Here is a 17,665-nt window from a genome sequence, read left to right on the forward strand (position 1 = left end):
CATCGGCTCGGAGTTGACCACGCCAATGCTGACGGTCTCTCACGGTTTTTCCGCCTTAGTGACGAGAACTCCCTAGAGGTTGGGTAGCTCTCCCCACTTTCGGCTGGGGGGGACGTGTGTTAGACCTGTCAGCCCTAGGGTGGTCTTTCCCTGTGTTTTTGCCCTTGCCTCATTTTTTCCACCCTCTTTTTAGTTGGCCTTAGGTCTCCGAGCGCCTGCCCATTGCTAATCAATGCTAAGGCGCAGGTGCTCTCTTCTCCCAACATGGCTGCCACAGGCCCCGGCTACTGCAGAGTGGTCTTTTTAGTAGCACCCTAGTCGCCAGGAGCTGGCTGGGACCCTACAACATTGTTGCCACACCAGCCGCTTTTTTCTCCCATAGTTAGAGTAGGGAAGCTCCTGGAACCTTCTAGAACAAGGGCGGGGTCTGCTTTTGCCGCCTTAGAGAGTGGTCACCTGACCGGGGCATACTTAAGGAAAGGAGGGACATTTTTTAGTCAGTTGGGGCGACGCTGACCTGGGGGAACCTACGCAGGAGACTTAGGCGGTAGGGCCTAGTCAGGGACCTATACCACTGGGGGTGACAGGGCTTAGGTGCTGCCTTCCAAGCTGCGTGAGGAACACTGGACTAGCCCACTGATCTGGCCCGGCGGGAAGGGAACCCAGGGACGACCTGCAGAGACTGACTAACCTACCCACAGCCACCTACTCAGACAACGTCCCCCCCTCCCTCAAGAAACCAACTACTAAGGGCGCAGGAACCAGCAAGCGCCGAAGAAGATCTTCTAAAGTTACCTCAGGACTGCTGGGGGATCAACCAGGTATTAGCGCTGTGTCACCCCTGCACTCCCTGACTCCACCTGGGACCCTTGTACTGAACTGCCACTGTCGTGTGGCCTGCCCCCCATCAACTTGTCCTGCCCTGAGTTTCCGCGCTGCCCCGCTGGGCTTAGGGGAGCGCTGGGTACCGGTGATATCGCCTACGCTGCAGCCTGGGCCTAGAAGTCCTCTCACCCTGGTTGGGGTGCTAATAATAAACTCACCGCCGCAGCCCGGCGCCGCCGACATCTCCAGAACCCCTGGGGGGGAGTGCAGGGCCCCGCCATCGCCGTCATGACCGGGGCGCCCCCCCGACATGGGTCCAGTGGCTGGATCTTCCCGCGACGGCCCCCGAGCAAGGAGAGGGCCGCCGGAATCAGAAGAAGGACGCGCAAGGCCCGGAGGCCGTTGCCTCACATCACGTGGTGGAGGCGTCCTTCCGGACACCGCCCCGAACCCATTGGTTCACCCAGTCACGCCCCGCGGGCCGCGCTGCCATTGGCGGCTGTGGGCGCGCCTTCCTCGGGACCTGAAGGGAGTGGTTCCCGGGCCCCAGGGATCAGCGGAGGGCCCGGATCCGGCTCCCCACCACCACTGGGTTTCCCGGCTGCATCTGGATCCGCCGGGTGCCCCCACGCAGCCCCCGCATATCCCGGACACTGCCGGAAAGCTTTCCCAGCTGGAGGGAGGGGCTCAAAGGAGAGTGAGCCCCTCCCTGCCTGACATCCACCGCAAGGGCCCCGAGGAGGCCGAAGGTTCAGGTAACCCCCGGGGAGGAGGGCGGAAGGCCGGAGGGAGGCCCTGAGCTCGCCCCTTCCCCGGGGTAAACTATCGTTGGGCCCTGTTGGCCCCCACTTGCCCCAGGAACGGGGAATAATCCGCCCAAGGCCCTGGTAACTCCTGCGCTATGAAGGGCTGATCGTTCACCCGATGCGTGGGTTATCGTTGGCCTAAGGAACTGTTGGTTGCTAATGCTCCTCAGAATGTAGGAAATGGTTACTGACCGAAAGTTTAATTCTTGCCTAATGAACTGCCATGTTTAGCGCTCTAGTGAAATACCATATCTAGCACTCTAGTGAAATGCCATGTTTAACACTCTAATGAGATGCCAGGTTTAGCGTTCAAATGAAATGCCATGTTTAGCGCTCTAATGGAATGCCATGTTTAACGCTCTAATGAAATGCCATGTTTATTTCTAATGAAATGCTCTAAGGGAATGCCAGGTTTATTTCTAATGAAATGCTTTGATGAATACCGGGATTGTTGGTTACCCTGATTCTGATCTAGATAAAAGCTATTTGATTTTTACTCACACTCACTGGTGTGGTGTCAGTCATTGCGTGCGTTTCCTGTCTCAGTGGATGTGTGTGCTGTATGGTCACTTTACACCTAAGCTTTCGGGTGCCTACCTGCTTGAGCCAAGCTACCCCCTGGGGGACTGGTGACCCCAGTTCCTACAGACACATTGATGGAACCGGTACTTTCTGGTTGGCTGAAGGGAAGCCCCCACCTAGGAAGAACATACTGCTCCTATCAAGGGTGGGTGATTACACTCACTGTCTAACCTGTGCTCACCCTTGGGTAGCTTGGCACTGAGCAGTCAGGCTTATCTGAGAGGCAATGTGTAAAGCAAAGGCACAACGTTTACTCGTGATAAATACACTGAGAATCACAAAAGAGACTTCACACAGGACGTGTGTAAATAACATTTGTCTCCACGCACATATTCAATCATTATAACATAAACATAAGGTACTTTTAGGAATAAAACGCATTTGAAAATATTACTAGCAGTATAACCCGGATCACTGACAGAATATCGAGGAGGAGAATATCGACCTGCCAAAATATCGAGGAAAAAATATATAATGCCAAAATATCGAATCCCTATCTACACACAGGTAAGTACAAAAATATTGAATCCAAAATATCGTTGTAAAAAATAGAGTTGGTCAAAATATCGAAATTTTTAAATGTCTTAAAAGTAATGTAAAATTAATGAAATAATAAATATAATTAACTGAAACATACTTAAAAATACTTAAATAACTTTACAATTAATAAATATTTAATGTAAGTAAAAAATATATATATATATATATATATTAACGTAATATTAATAAAAAATATTCAATATTTTTAGCGTAGGATAGCGGGCGGGTAAAATTTACTATTACCACTCCAGTAAGTGCAACAGTAGGAAAAGCGTTTGATAGCGGGATGGTAAAAACTACTATTCCCACTCCAGAGAGTGCAACAGTAGGGAAAGCGCTGGATAGCGGGAAGGTAAAAATTACTATTCCCACTCCAGAGAGTGCAACAGTAGGGAAAGCGTTGGATAGCGTATGGGTAAAAATTACTATTCCCACTCCAGAGAGTACAACAGTAGGGAAAGCGTTGGATAGCGGGCGGGTAAAATTTACTATTCCCACTCCAGTGAGTGCAACAGTAGGGAAAGCGTTGGATAGCGTAGCGGTAAAAATTACTATTCCCACTCCAAAGAGTGCAACAGTAGGGAAAGTGTTGGATAGAGTAGGGGTAAAAATTACTATTCCCACTCCAGAGAGTGCAACAGTAGGGAAAGCGTTGGATAGCGTAGGGGTAAAAATTACTATTCTCACTCCAGAGAGTGCAACAGTAGGGAAAGCGTTGGATAGCGTAGGGGTAAAAATTACTATTCTCACTCCAGAGAGTGCAACAGCAGGGAAAGCGTTGGATAGCGTAGGGGTAAAAATTACTATTCCCACTCCAGTGAGTGCAACAATAGGGAAAACGTCAGATGGCGTAGGGGTAAAAATTACTATTCCCACCCCAAAGAGTGCCACAGTAGGGAAAGCGTTTGATAGCGTAGGAGTAAAAATTACTATTCCCACTCCAGAGAGTGCAACAGTAGGGAAAGCGTTGGATAGCGGGAGGGTAAAATTTACTATTCTCACTCCAGTGAGTGCAACAGTAGGGAAAGCATTGGATAGCATAGGGGTAAAAATTACTATTCCCACTCCAAAGAGTGCAACAGTAGGGAAAGCGTTGGAAAGAGTAGGGGTAAAAATTACTATTCCCACTCCAGTGAGTACAATAGTAGGGAAAGCGTTGGATAGCGTAGGGGTAACAATTACTATTCCCACTCCAGTGAGTGCAATAGAAGGAAAAATAATAATTTAATATTTTATTAAAAATAAATTAATTATTAATACTAATAAAAAAGTATTAAAAGTAATTACCAATCACACAATCTTTAATAATTAATTAATTATAAATACCAATAAATATATTTTTTTAATTAATTACCTATTAATAATTAACAGCCAATTAATTTTCAATACCAAAAATTAATAAATACAAATAATACCAATTAATAATGAATTAATAATAAATTAATTATCAATATACAAAAATAATCTCAAAAATTAATTATTTACAATTAAATTACTTCCCACCATATTCCCCTATAAACCCACAACCCGCTACAAATAATAAATTAATACAATTAACATAATTATCAATTAAACAATTAATACAAATTAATTACCAATTAATACACATTAATTACAAATTAATTACCAATTAATACACAATAATTACCAATTAATACTTAATCAACAACCAATTAATTTTTAATACCAAAAATTGATAAATAATCAAAAATACCAATTAATAATTAACAGTAAATTAATTATCAGTACACAAAAATATTTTCAATAATTACTTAATTATAATTAAATTACTTCCCACCCTATTACCCTATAAACCCACAACCCGCTCCGAATAATACATTAATACAATTAATATAATTATCAATTAACCAATTAATACAAATTAATTACCAATTAATAAAAAATAATTACCAATGAATAATTAATTACAATAAATGAATTATCAATACCATTTAATAATTACTTAATAACAATTAAATTACTTCCCACCCTATTCCCCTATAAACCCACAACCCGCTACAGAAGTAAAACACAAAATTAAATAGAAAATAATTAATAATTCCTAAAAATTATTATTTAATATTCTATAATTAAATTACTTCCCACCCTAATCCCCTATAAACCCACAACCCGCTACGGAATTAAATTACACAAAAATTAAATAACATAAAATTCATTACTTTAAAAATATTCAAAGATACATTCCAAAATTAATACATACTTTTATCACATATACTAACACTTAAAACACTATAAAAAAATCGATATTTTTAACAACTATATTATGACTGTCGATATTACTTACTTCTATATTATGTAAATCGATATTTCTTACCTGATTTTCGATATTCTTCACCACTATATTATGGCAATTCGATATTCTGTCCATTCTATATTAAAAACTCGATATTCTGTCCAGTCGATATTTTTTTTTCGATATTATGACTGTTTACCGTATAACCCTACTCAGATTGTTATGATAATAATAGTATGTACACTGTGGACAATTCACAATCCAACCCTCCCAACAGAGCGATGTGGATATCTACCCTAGGCCCACACTACCAGTCCTGATAATACTCTCCGGCACAGTTTTAGGTTACACTCTGGGTCACAACAATATAAAAAATAAATTATGTACATAAAAGAAACAAGAACACTTTTTAGCAACACCACGGGCCGGAGCCACGCGGGTAAACCCAATGTCAAAAGCATTACGCTTTTGGAATGAAATCAGCATATAAAGCTGCACAGGTGGCGAGTGTCGTGAATCACAGACGGTTCGCAAATTATCACTCCCACTCACACACTCACTCGGCACCGCTACACGGTGCGACAGGTATCAGCCCGGTCCATATGGAACGCTCTTGCACACATAGCACTCAGCATCCTAATGTGGTGCTACCGGTACCCAGCAGGTCAGTGGATAATACCATGCAGAATCCGTGGCCCCAGCCTCCCTCCACCCTCTAGTTTACCCCAATTCTCCTATACCACCGGATGGAAGATAACCAGCCCATCCTCCCAGGTACTAGACCGCATGCAGCAGAAGCCACACGTAGTCTGGGTCACTGGAAGCAGGTGGGGATAAGGAGCAAGTTTTAATTAGTAGGTAGACGTAAACAAGGGGAGTTTAGCAGCCACTTAGGAAGTTCACCCACAGGTTTCAAAACACAATGGAGTCACGCAGTCTCTTGACCTACTTCTGAACTGTCTCTGAAGCGCTCCTTCAACCCAGTCAGTCTCTCTCACTGCTACCTTGAGCCAAGATGTCTTCAGGAGGAGCCAGGTGGGAGAGGGCAGTTAGTTTGCCTGGATATGGGTCAAAGGGGAACAACCAATGAAAGGGGAGTAACACAGGGGAGCCTCTCGATGGAAGGAGGCAGCCATCATAAACGTTAATAAGGGTCGTGCCCAGCCAATCTGGGCACAGTGTCTGGTGCCCATTGGTATGGGTCACACCAGAAGCTTCAGGTCTCAAACACGAAGAGTATAAATTTCGTACCTCCCTGGAAATGAGGCACAATGACTAGTGCACATTGAGATGGGTTGCACTAGGTAATTCCGGTCACACAAAACGAAGAGTTGCAATTTCTGTACCTCCCTGGAAATGAAGCACAATGACCGGTTGATGATGATACCGGTTGAACCAGACCAGTCAGGGTAAACACACATGCACAAGTTCAGAAGAGCCACATGAGGTAGAATGAAGCACTACTATGGGTACACCCCCACCTCCACCGGTCGCACCCTGTGAATCGGATACTGCACGCAATGAGTACACAGTCGGCATGATGCACAAGATATATGTGACACGATCGGTTAAATGGGCCACGCGTGGTCCCGCAACCAGTGAATCCGCTCACTACCAACTAGACGCTTATGAGTGTCAAGGTCCTTCGGTACAGAAACCACACACCTTAGATGCGGGCAAGATATCTGGGGCTCCACAGTAGAGAATCCAGTCTCTAGGCAGGAGTCTTAGTTCCACGCTCACACCGGGCTCCCTGTTGGGATTCAGTAGCCGAGGTGGACATCACTCTCCAGATGTCACAGGTAGATAATGGAGGTCCCTTGCTGGAGATCTTTGATGTCCCTGTGATCTCCCGGAGAATAGGAGGCCCGCCGACAGGCCTTTGGAGAGCACAGTTAAGGGTGCCACACTTCATCAGGTCTTTGGCCCAGGCCAGCCACTATTCAGAAAAGGCATGCAGTCCCCTTTAAGGTCAGTAACCCTCCATGTGCACAACAGAGTCGTCTGGCAATGTGCACCACACAGTCTGAGTTCTCCGGTCCTGCACATCCACAACCGTTTCTCCCCCCTTGCAGAAAGATGGCACCAGTAGTTATACTGTTGTGTGTCTTTGAAGTTAGGAGTGGTTTAAAGGGTTTCCCTTTGAACCCCCGATATTTCCCCTAAACTGTAGGCCTGTCTGCCATGGGGCCATGGAATTTAGATCTTAATCTTTAGTGGGGCCATGATCCCGCCCCCAGAGGCCAAGTGTCAAAACATGTCTCTCTCCGATCTGTGCCATCCAGCTCTCAAGGTCTTGTTGTTCTAGTGGTATGCCCATGTGTGCCAAATATGGGCACAATAGGTGCGGGTGAGCATATACTGTGGCCTGCAATGGCAGTCTGCTCTTGAGTTTAATTACAATAGATGTCAGTGTGCATACACTGGTCTGCAATGACAACCTGGCACATAGGCTTACACAGCCACTAGAACCTTAGGTGCGAGTGCACGCATTCCACCCTGCCTGAGCCAGCCGGACATGGGCTGAACCCCTTGTGGGTGCAATTGCGCACACGCGGCCTACGACGGTGGAGCAGGCACCCTGTCTTTTCCTCTCGACCCTGGCACTAGCACCGTAGGCGCAAACGCACGGACACATGCCTGCAATAGCAGACCTGACCTTGGTGTTAGAACACTGAGGATGCAGGTATGCACTCACCGGCCCGCAATGGCAAGTCAGGCACCTATCCAAAATGCCATAGGTGCCACGGTACATCCTCAAGCCTGCAACGGCAGGCTGGACACACATTCAAAACAGCATAAGGGATAGTGTGCACACCCAGGCCGGCAATGGCAGGTTGAGCACATAGTTAACACCACACAGGTGTGAGTGTGCACTCCCAGGTCTGAGTTTGGAGACCAGCACATGGTTCAGAAAACCGTGTGAGCTCCTCTTCCTAGCCTGTGTAGGAAGGCGCATGGACTTCCACACTGCCTTGACAGTGAAGACATGCTCAGAGTCCTGAGGCCACACATGAGAATTGGCACCACAGCAGGAGTATTACCTGGGAAAAGCCACACTCCAAGACAGAGGTGGCCCCCCATGACCCCATCCATATGTCCCTCTCCAGCCTTCAGCCTACCACCCCTTCTAAGCCCGTTAGGGCTTTCCTGGGGGAGTACCCTCATGGTATGGGATGACCCACTCAGGGTTGGCTGAAACTTAAGTGAAGCCAACCTAGACTGGTGAGTAATGGCGCCCCACAGGCCTGCAATAGCAGGCCCATCCAGGGTAGTCCGGCTATCTGGAGGGTGGCACACTCAGAGCTACGACACACTACTAGCCAGTGCCATACATAAGTGGTGTACCTGTTTACGGGGTATATGGAGGTACGGCACCTAAACCCATTGTGTACATGCCCCCTGCCTATACGCGGCATGGTGGGCATGCGTACCTTCTCTCTGCAGTACAGTGGGAATGTGGAGAAGGTCAACAAAGACTAGGAGGAAAATGCTGAAGGTTTTGGGGCAAATTCCCCTAAAAAGGGCCATGTCCAACAAACAAAGACACCAGATTCTACAATAACTGAGACAGAGGACAGACACAGATAGTACAGGCTCTGTAATAAGCGAATAGGTCTCTATTTATTGCGTAACTCATTTAAATATGGACATTCACAAATGCTATTTGCATGTGTTGAAGCACAAATGCTGCTTAGCACCTTAAAGCCAGCCCTACTGAGCTTCTCAAAGCAGTGGGTAAAGTAGGAAAAAGGGATTGCTGTATATAATGCATTTAGGAGATATAGAATTAATGTGATAAACAGTTTGATGACAGGTTATGCTTTCCTTTAAAAAGTCCCTCATATATTCCAATGGGAACACTTCCTGTAAGTTGGAGTGTTACTCCAAATAGCCAATAGCATGTGGTGAGTGAGACTAGCCCTCTAACCAGAGCCACCCTCTGCCTGTTTTAAAGAATTGCTTTGCATTTTCTGAGGGTCATTCTCTTCTCCATCGGCCACAAGTCCAGGAGACCACTCGCAGGTTTCCGTGTTTCTCTTCTGCTCCCTAATGGAGTACTATATTATGCCCCTGTGGGTGACACACAAAGTGCGCCGCTAGTTCACAATCGAGGAGGGTGCCTCCTCCTTGCGAGGTGATGGGGTGACCGATTGCCAATAGCACTGATGAATACAAAAAAGTGATGGGTGGGATATTGAAATAATCTCAGCTACTGGTAAGCACTCTGGGCATCACCCCAATCTATTGTTTTCTTGTCCACCATGCCAGCTCAGACAGGAAATATACAAATCAGCATTGGACCTGCTCCAATAGGAAGAGTCCAACCTGAACTGCCACGCCGCGTTCCCTCCGAGAGGGAACACGAACAACACCAGACTGGTTTCGTCGATAATGTGCAGCCGGAGTCCTGTGGGGTAGTGATCCTATGATCCACGTATAGACACACCCGTTGCACTTAAATCATCAGAGGAATAAAAAAAGTAATGGGTGGGGCCTCTCAGTGTGCTTGTTAGAGACTTTGGGGCAGATTTATGACAACTGGCGCATCCCTGCAAATCAGCAGGGATGCGCCAGGTAAGATGCGTCACGCAAGTTTACCCTTGCGCCACCACAGATGCACCGCATTTACTATGTGGCCCATCGTGGTGCAAGGATAAACAGATGCATGACGCATCTCCCGTCGGAAGGGTGGCGCATTGCTGGAGTCATGTCGCAAGCACGACGCAACTCCAGCAATACTCGTGGCCTGCCCATACATAATGTGGTGTGTCACACCTTACGCCTGCTTTAAGCAGGCGCAAGGTTTTGACGCATCGGCATCGGAAAAGTGGCTGAGTGGAATCTTGTAGATTTCACTCAGGCCCTTTACCGAGGCTTTACTGCGCCGGAACGCCCCCCCCCCCCTGCGCCGGAACGCCCACATGAAACCCGACGCAGGTTTCATGTGACACAGGGCTTTACTACATGACACATCTCCCTAGATGCGTCACGTTGTAAATAGGGCACAACGTGGCACATGGTTTTTGCCGCCGCTGCGTCACAGAAGTGACGCAACGGCGGCGCAAAAGTGGCGCAAGGGGCTCGTAAATCTGCCCCTTTGTTCATGCCATATTAAGTTCAGTATTTATTGTATATGTGTTTGTCTGTTTAATTATGCACAGCACTCTGACACCCACTGAAATCTGAGAGGCTAGGTCCTTACGGCCAGAGCTGCCGATTTTGAAGCTGGGGAACAAGGTTCAGCGTCGGCTCAGCATCCTGTGATTCTGGACAAATCACTTAATCTCTCCAGTGCCAACCAAAAATGAATGTGTCCTTGTGTAACGTGACTGGTGCTCATGTAAAGCGATCTAATACCTTCGGGTCGAGTTTGCGTTATATAAATCTGCAAAAAAAAAAACTTTTTAAAACTGGTGTAAATGCATAAATATCTTGAGTAGAAGCAGCAGAGGCGCTGTGCTCTGACCCATGTTCTCATCCAGCAGGTAGCAGAGATGGAGAGTTGAAGGGGTGTGTCTCCTTGAAGCCATCTGTTGAGAGGATGTAACTCTGCTTGAAACAAGACAACATGTGCATGACACTAGTAGGGTGACCAACCGTCCGTAAATTTCACGGACAGTCCGTAATTTCGGCCGTCTGTCCGTTGTCCGTGAAGGATTCTTTAACGGATGCCATTTGTCCGTAATTTTAACCGGGCACCGGTCGCACCACCCTAAAGCCGGCACAGCTTCCACCCACCTCCCTTCTTGACTCCGATGCTGTTGAGGTCGGGTGTAACAGACTCCGATGCAGTACCAAAGCTCAGATACCCAGCAGCATTGCACAGCAGGATGGCAACCCTCACACCTTCCGCCCTTGATGAGCTATTAAGAGGTGCTTGAAGGTGACGGAGAGGGAGGGGCTGCAGCTTCAGGAGCAGGGGCGTCTATTCAGATGCAAACAGCCCTGAATGCGTCATGTCTCTGCAATTTAGAGGGGCCTCACACATTCCCTTTCTGCCCAGGGCCCCAAACGTCCTAGAACCGCCCTGATTACACCGAGGCAGCAGGTGGTTCTCTTCACAGAGCTTAATTACTGTCACTAAATTGTAAGCAAACCTCAGTTCTTCAAACATGCAGTCTATAATGTAATATAAAAAAAAAAAGAAATGGCACAATCGCACCCACACTGATTAACAAAGTATGGAGGACAATCAGTTAAATCGGTTCTCTTGGAGTATCTCCTTTAAGTACTGTACATCACAGTGGGGGGTGGCAAAACTAACATTTTGGAAAGAGAGCCTGTCTTCTCGATGTCCTGTCCAGGAGGGGTGACGAGCCCTACCCCACCCTGGAAGAGACCAAGATGATACTAGAATACTGCATGCCCACCCCTGTGCCCACCCTGGTGGATCCTATTCACCCTCCTGTGATTGCTCCTGTCCCCCCTAGTGATGGCTCCAGTCCCCCATGTGGTGGTTCCCCCCCCCCGCCTGTGATGGCTCCTGCCCCCCCACCCCTGTGGTGGATCTCGTCTCTGCCCTGGGTGGCTTCTGTCCCAGTCCTGGAATGGCTCCTGCGGCGAGGGTGAAGTTCTTGATGGGCCTCTTCTCAAAAAGGCTCAGCTCAAAATTAATATGAAAAGTTGGGCGAGTGATTAGTGAAGGGATGGGTGGATGGCTGGATGAATGGATGAATGAAAGATTGAATAGATGGATATGAGAGAGGATGGATGGATTGATGAGTGAGTGGAGGGATGGATGAGAGAAAAGGTAAATAGCTGAATGTATGGGTGGAAGGGTAGCTGGATGGGTAAAAGGGTGGATGGATGAGTGAAAGGATGGATGAGTGAAAGGATGGATGAGTGAAAGGATGGATGAGTGAAAGGATGGGTGAGTGAAAGGATGGGTGAGTCAAAAGGTGGATGATGAGTGAGTGGGTGGATGGATGTGTGAAATGATGGATGGATTGATGAATTGATAAGTGCAAGGGTGAATGAATGGATGGGTGAGTGAAATGATGGAAGTAAGGATGGATGAGTGAGTGAAAGGGAGGGTAGATGGACAAAAGGTTGAATAGATGAGTGAAGGAGTGAAAGGATAGATGGATGAGAGAAAGGATGGATGCGTGATAGGGTCAATGGGTGGATTCATGAGTGGATGAGTAGATGGATGGGTGGGTGGATGAATGGAAGGAAGGATGGCTAAGTGAAAGGGTCGATGGATGACTGAAAGGGAGGATGGGTGGAAGGATGAGGGACTGGGTGGATGGATGAGTAAGTAAGTGAAAGGATGGCTGGATGGGTGAAAGGGTAAATGGCTTGATGGATGAGTTAATGGATGGATGGGTAGAAGAGTGGATGGATGAGTGTACAGATGGATAGGGTGAAAGGGTGGATGGATGGATGATGGATTGATGAGTGAAAGAATGGATGAAGGGATGGATGAGTGAAATGATAGATGGAAGGATACATGATGGATAGGTTTGCAAATGGTTGAATATATTTGGATATGGCTGGGCTTACTTGTATACTATTGCGCGACCTCCTCTGATGTGTCTGTAAAACGTACCTATTGTCCTGAATTTTGACCTCCTGTCCTGAATGTGTCCTGAATTTTGACCCTTTGTCCTGAATTTCTACACTCACCGTCCTGAATTTGCACCAATGCCAGTTCGTCACCCTAGACACTAGTGGTGTACCACATACTCAACCCCCAAACTGTCCATGTATATATGCATTGAGAACATAGTATCAATTCCTGAAATATGGAGCTATGGACATACTGGGAAGATGTCCACTCTGGAAATATCCTCAGGGCGGAGTTAATTGTTTATCTGTAGATCAATGTTTCAGGGGTGGTTATTGTGACAAGCAGCCACGGCACCAAATACAGTGACAATCCCCAGGGCCTCCACGCGTAGATATAAAGTTCTCTGTATATGTGTGCAGGTCTGCTCACCATTTGAGAGGGGAGACCCTGCCATGGAGGGGCGGAGCCTGGAGATGGGGGCGGGGCTCCCACAGCATCACAGCTTGAGCTGTTGTACAGGAATATTGGAGAGGTTGGGTCTTGGGGAGAGGGTGTGGCCTAACGGCTAGAGCGGTCAACATTGAAGCTGGGGAACCAGGTTTGAGTCTCAGCAGGGACGTTCCACATCCTGTGATTCTGGGCAAATCTCTTAATCTCCCAGTGCCTGATCAAATTAATGTGTCCATCTGTAACATAACTGGTGCTCATGTAAAGCCCTCTGATTCCTGATATCCTCGGGTCTAGTTTGTGCTATATAAATGGTTGAGCACCTGAACCATAATTGCCAGGTATCTCTTGAACCTTCTATGGTTAAGTCTAGGGCTAGAAAACAGAAAAGCAGATTTCGGAGGGGTGTTTTTAAAAAAATGACTAATACTGTGGGGGTGCTTTCAAAGAAGCGGACCATCTTTGTTCAAAAGGTTTCACAAATGCCTTCTGTGTTAGAGTAATTTAAGAGCTCTCTTTAAACTTAAGAGCGCTCTTTAAATTTAAGAGCTATATTTTAATCCTATCAGCTCTCTTAAAACTTAAGAGCGCTCTTAGAATTTAAGAGCTCTCTTAACCTTGACATATTGCAGGGTTCCATTTCGGATGGCTGTTCAACAAAGAACATTGGGGCATATCAACAACAACCGGCGATAATTATCTCTAAGCGCACTTAGCGCTAGGATAATTATCGCCGGCTAGTGTGAATTTTTATCGCTGAGATAGCGTGCTATTAGCAACGCTTATCTCAATAGCGATAAAAATCCTCACGCTAACAGGCTAACGTGAGATTATCGCTGGAAACCCAGCGATAATCTCACGTTACCTTGTTGATAGGGACAGGCAAACTTAGCCATGATATCCTCCTCCCATAGGATATCACTGCTAAGTCAGAAAAATACCAGACGTAAAAAAGCAGCGTTTACCGTGGTTAGCGCTGCTTTTTTTGTCTCTAACAGGGTTAGCGATATTCTTGATAATAGGAGAAATGTCGCTTAGCGACATTTCTCCTATTATTTTACTCTGGAACGCCCCCTTTGCATCTCATTAGAGATGCAAGGGGAAGCGTAGAGTAAAAGGGTGCTAACATGCAAATTTGCATGTTAGCACCCTGTTGTTGATAGGGTGCTAGTTTTATCTCTGCATTTTTGGCTTTTAAAGCCAAAAAAGCAGAGATAAAGCCCTTGTTGATATGCCCCATTGAGAGGTTGCTCGGTGAATTTCTTGAATAAAAAAAAAAATCTAATAACAAATTACCGCCACAAGGGCTAATATTCCAAAATTGGGGGTTGATGTGATCCATTTGCAAATGATTATTTGCATCCGTGTTTTGTATAAATGAAAGCATACGTTAACACGTTTAAAGATTGTGCGTTACAATAATATCGAAGGACTCATTTTAAAAATCAAAAAAATGCATCAATACGGAGTTAACTCTAATTTCCCGAAGACAAAACTGCTGATGCCCCGCACTGGATGAAGAGTCTCTTATAAACTGCACTCCTTGGAAAATAAAGGGACTATCACAGGGACTCGGAGGTATCTGCCCAGGGTCACACGGCGGGTGTATGTCACGATATCAAATACCAAAATGTCGTGGCACAAGAACATCGTAAGAAAAATCTCAACAACCACAATATTGTGTCAGTAAGTGTAACTTCACTATTCCGAACTCCACAGCCAGGTGCCTTGAAGACTATGGGGCAGATTTACAAGCCCCTTGCGCCGCGCATGCGTCACTTTTCCCACGTTAAAAGCGACGCAAAAGTGGCGCACGGGGCTTGTAAATCTGCCCCTTGATGTGCAGACAAGGACAGTAAACCTGTACGTACCTCTGTGTACCTACCTTGTCGATGTTCTGGTTGTCGATATTTCTGCTGCACTATTTTTGTAGAACGACATTTAAAATTCGATCTTCCGGAACCATAGCACCAAGCTGTGCATGTGTGGTTTCATAGGCTGAATCTGTCTTTCAGAGGCAGCGCGGCGCTCTACACAGGACACACTTCTTCGGCGCTAGAGACTTGTGAGAGGCGCAGAAGGAATTAAATGACCCTTGGCGGGGTTCACCTGAGGACAACATCCTAAATTCTCGGGGAGTTGTTAAGTCCTCTCAGTACATCTGCATTGCTATAGACGAAATGCTATTTCTTCCCACGGCGGCCTTTGAACTATACATTCCTGCGGGTGACGCGCTCCATGGTTTTGTGTCGAATCCCTGAACTGTACATTCAGAGGGTGAGGCTTTCACCAAACGTCGTGGCGCTGGGAATAGGCGTGCGGGGGAGGTGGGGGAAGAGCGCTTTTGCACCCTCGTAAAACTTGAAACAGTATAGACCGAGAATAAACAAATAAGGAACACTTTCGATTTGTTCGACTGGTAGGCTGGCAATCCCCCCCCACTGCCTTTAGGGAAGTGGTGTCGGCCAGCACCCCATCTCTAAAAATTGTTCCAGGACCACTCCAGAAGTCAGCCCCATCACCCCGCCCATCATAGAAGCGAGCAACTGCATGGTTTGAGTTCTAATCCCAGCTACCACACTTTACAACTTTGTGTGATGCTGGGCACATCCCTTAAAATCCGCGTCCCTAAAATCACCTCATTATTCGAAGTTTTATATCTGTCAAAACTGCTCTTTTACCTCCTCTTCTGTTCCTTCCTCCCCATGTCTACAAGCACTCTTACTTCTCTGAGGTCTTCGTGGCACACCAGTCAGGGGCACAGAAAAGTCACACTTACCCTCCATAGGCACCAAAAGTAAAGCTCCTCTTCCTGGAAAACATGGCCGCCTCTCGGGGTACAGAGCAGCTGTCTAAGACCTCTCTCGTGCCCAGCCGGCTGCTTCTCTGTGCTGGCGCGCGGCATCAGGGAGGGCGGGAGCGCGCGCTGCCCCTGGGCTCTTCAATGGAAGGGCAAGAATAGCGACTCCCAGCTTGAGGTGAGCCGACGAGCACTGAGGGTGAGGAAGCTCCCGTGGAGGGCTGCCCGGGGAGGGAAGGAGGGAGGAGGGGGAGAGCTGGTGGTTTGCAGCCACATTATATGATAGCTAAGCTTCTGGGAAGGAGCGGGAGGCGAGATTGAAACCAGTAAAAGGAGATGTGATGCATATATTGTATTGTAATTGTATTTATATAGTGCTTACTAGCCCTGACGAGGCATCAAAGCGCTTTCCGGTGACTAGCACGCTACTACGGAACCCAAAAAGGATTAGTGGTGGATTAGTATAGTGAAATTTGAGTTAATGTGCGCGGTGGACATGTGAGTATGTTAGTTGGATTGAAAATGATAATGGGGATAGAAGAGGGAAGAGTCTAGAAAGTGTTTATTGGGAGATCATAGAAGCAGGCGCGCAACACCCATTGGACTCACAGGGCTTCAGCCCCCCCCTTCCCCGTCGTGTGTGGCAGCCCGGGATGAGACAGCCTCGCGGCGCACACAAAGCCGCACCCGAGCACTTCACAGGTCTTTAAAAGACCATTTGCATGTTAATGAGGCCTCGCTGTTGTTTCACCCCTTCTAAGAGCCCCTGCAGCTCCGCTCTGCCTATGGCTTAAAAGATTCAGCCCCCCCCCCCCGAAATTTGGCTCTAGTTGCGCCTCTGCATAGAAGTAAGATGAGGTTTGGGATGAGTAAAGGAGAGATGGAGGAGGAAAGAATCTCTAGAAATGGATTATGGAGATCAGAGTAATAAAATGAGTTTCAGGAAAAGTCAAAGGAGGCATAGGCGAGGGAAGAATTTAGAAGGGTCGTTTGGAGGTCACAGTATTAAAATGAGGTTTGGAGTGATCCAAGGAGGGTAGAGACTAGAAAGGGTTATTTTGGGAATCATAGTAGGAAAATGAGGTTTTGATTGCGTCAGAGAGTGGAGGTAGAGGATATATTGTGAGAGGTGTAGGGTGAAATATAGGGTAGTGCATTGGAGACAACATGGCTTAAACACATTCTCAAAGGAAATATCTGCTGCATGGGTGAGATTTATTGGCTTTGCCAATGCTTGTTTTAATTTAATTTTATGGTCCGCTTGATTTATGGCCAGAGCATGTGCAATTTTTACATCACTCCCAGTTGTGCCATTTTAGAGGTGCCATTTTGGAAGAGTGCTCTCTAGGCTTTGTCAGTTGGGTTATGGCATCCATCCATGCTGTATTTTAGACTGGCAGCAGAGAGAAGCGCACTAACGGCGAGCCCGTCTGCACCCTTCTATGCACAGACCGTGTCCAGGGCCCGGGACACAGCCAGTCTTTTTTCCGCAGCCGGTAACCAAGTATTTACTACTTCTGTTAAATAATTTGCACCTGTGTAGGACTGAACCTATCAGTCTGAAGTTCCTCACTAGTGCAACGGAATATCTAAGGCGCGGCACACACATTTCATCTTTACCCCTCCCCCTTATCGTTCTATAATTTCTAATCGCGCTGTAGATCATACTCATCAGAACCCCAATATATCATTCATTCCAATCAATGTCTGTTTGATGGTTAAGGCTGTAACTGAGGGGAGGAATCTGGAAGAATCATTTTTATTCTGCATTTATAACAGAAAACTGCTTCAAGCGGACTCGGCCCCCGATCTTACATTCCTCCCGGTTATCTTTTCATATTAGCCAACGGACCAATGCGATTATTCACAAAAAAAAACATTTTTAGTCTCCTCGTGGA

The 17,665-nt window shown here is 46.7% G+C and overlaps 1 protein-coding gene across 3 annotated transcripts in view; it reads right to left on the reverse strand.

Annotated features, from left to right (window-relative positions):
• LOC146813071 (rap1 GTPase-activating protein 1-like) overlaps positions 1-17,665 on the reverse strand; it is a 267,450-nt gene that overhangs the window by 198,738 nt on the left and 51,047 nt on the right. The window contains exon 1 of one of the 3 annotated variants that reach the window (XM_085620061.1): positions 15,747-15,863. The exons of the other annotated variants lie outside the window; for them this stretch is intronic. Coding sequence (XP_085476187.1) covers positions 15,747-15,790 — 44 coding nt within the window. The 5' untranslated portion in view covers positions 15,791-15,863. Of the gene's footprint in view, positions 1-15,746; positions 15,864-17,665 lie in introns of those variants that run through there. 3 annotated transcript variants of the gene reach the window in all.

The sequence above is a fragment of the Triturus cristatus genome, chromosome 7, assembly GCF_964204655.1.
Source record: "Triturus cristatus chromosome 7, aTriCri1.1, whole genome shotgun sequence".
NCBI lineage: Eukaryota > Metazoa > Chordata > Amphibia > Caudata > Salamandridae > Triturus > Triturus cristatus.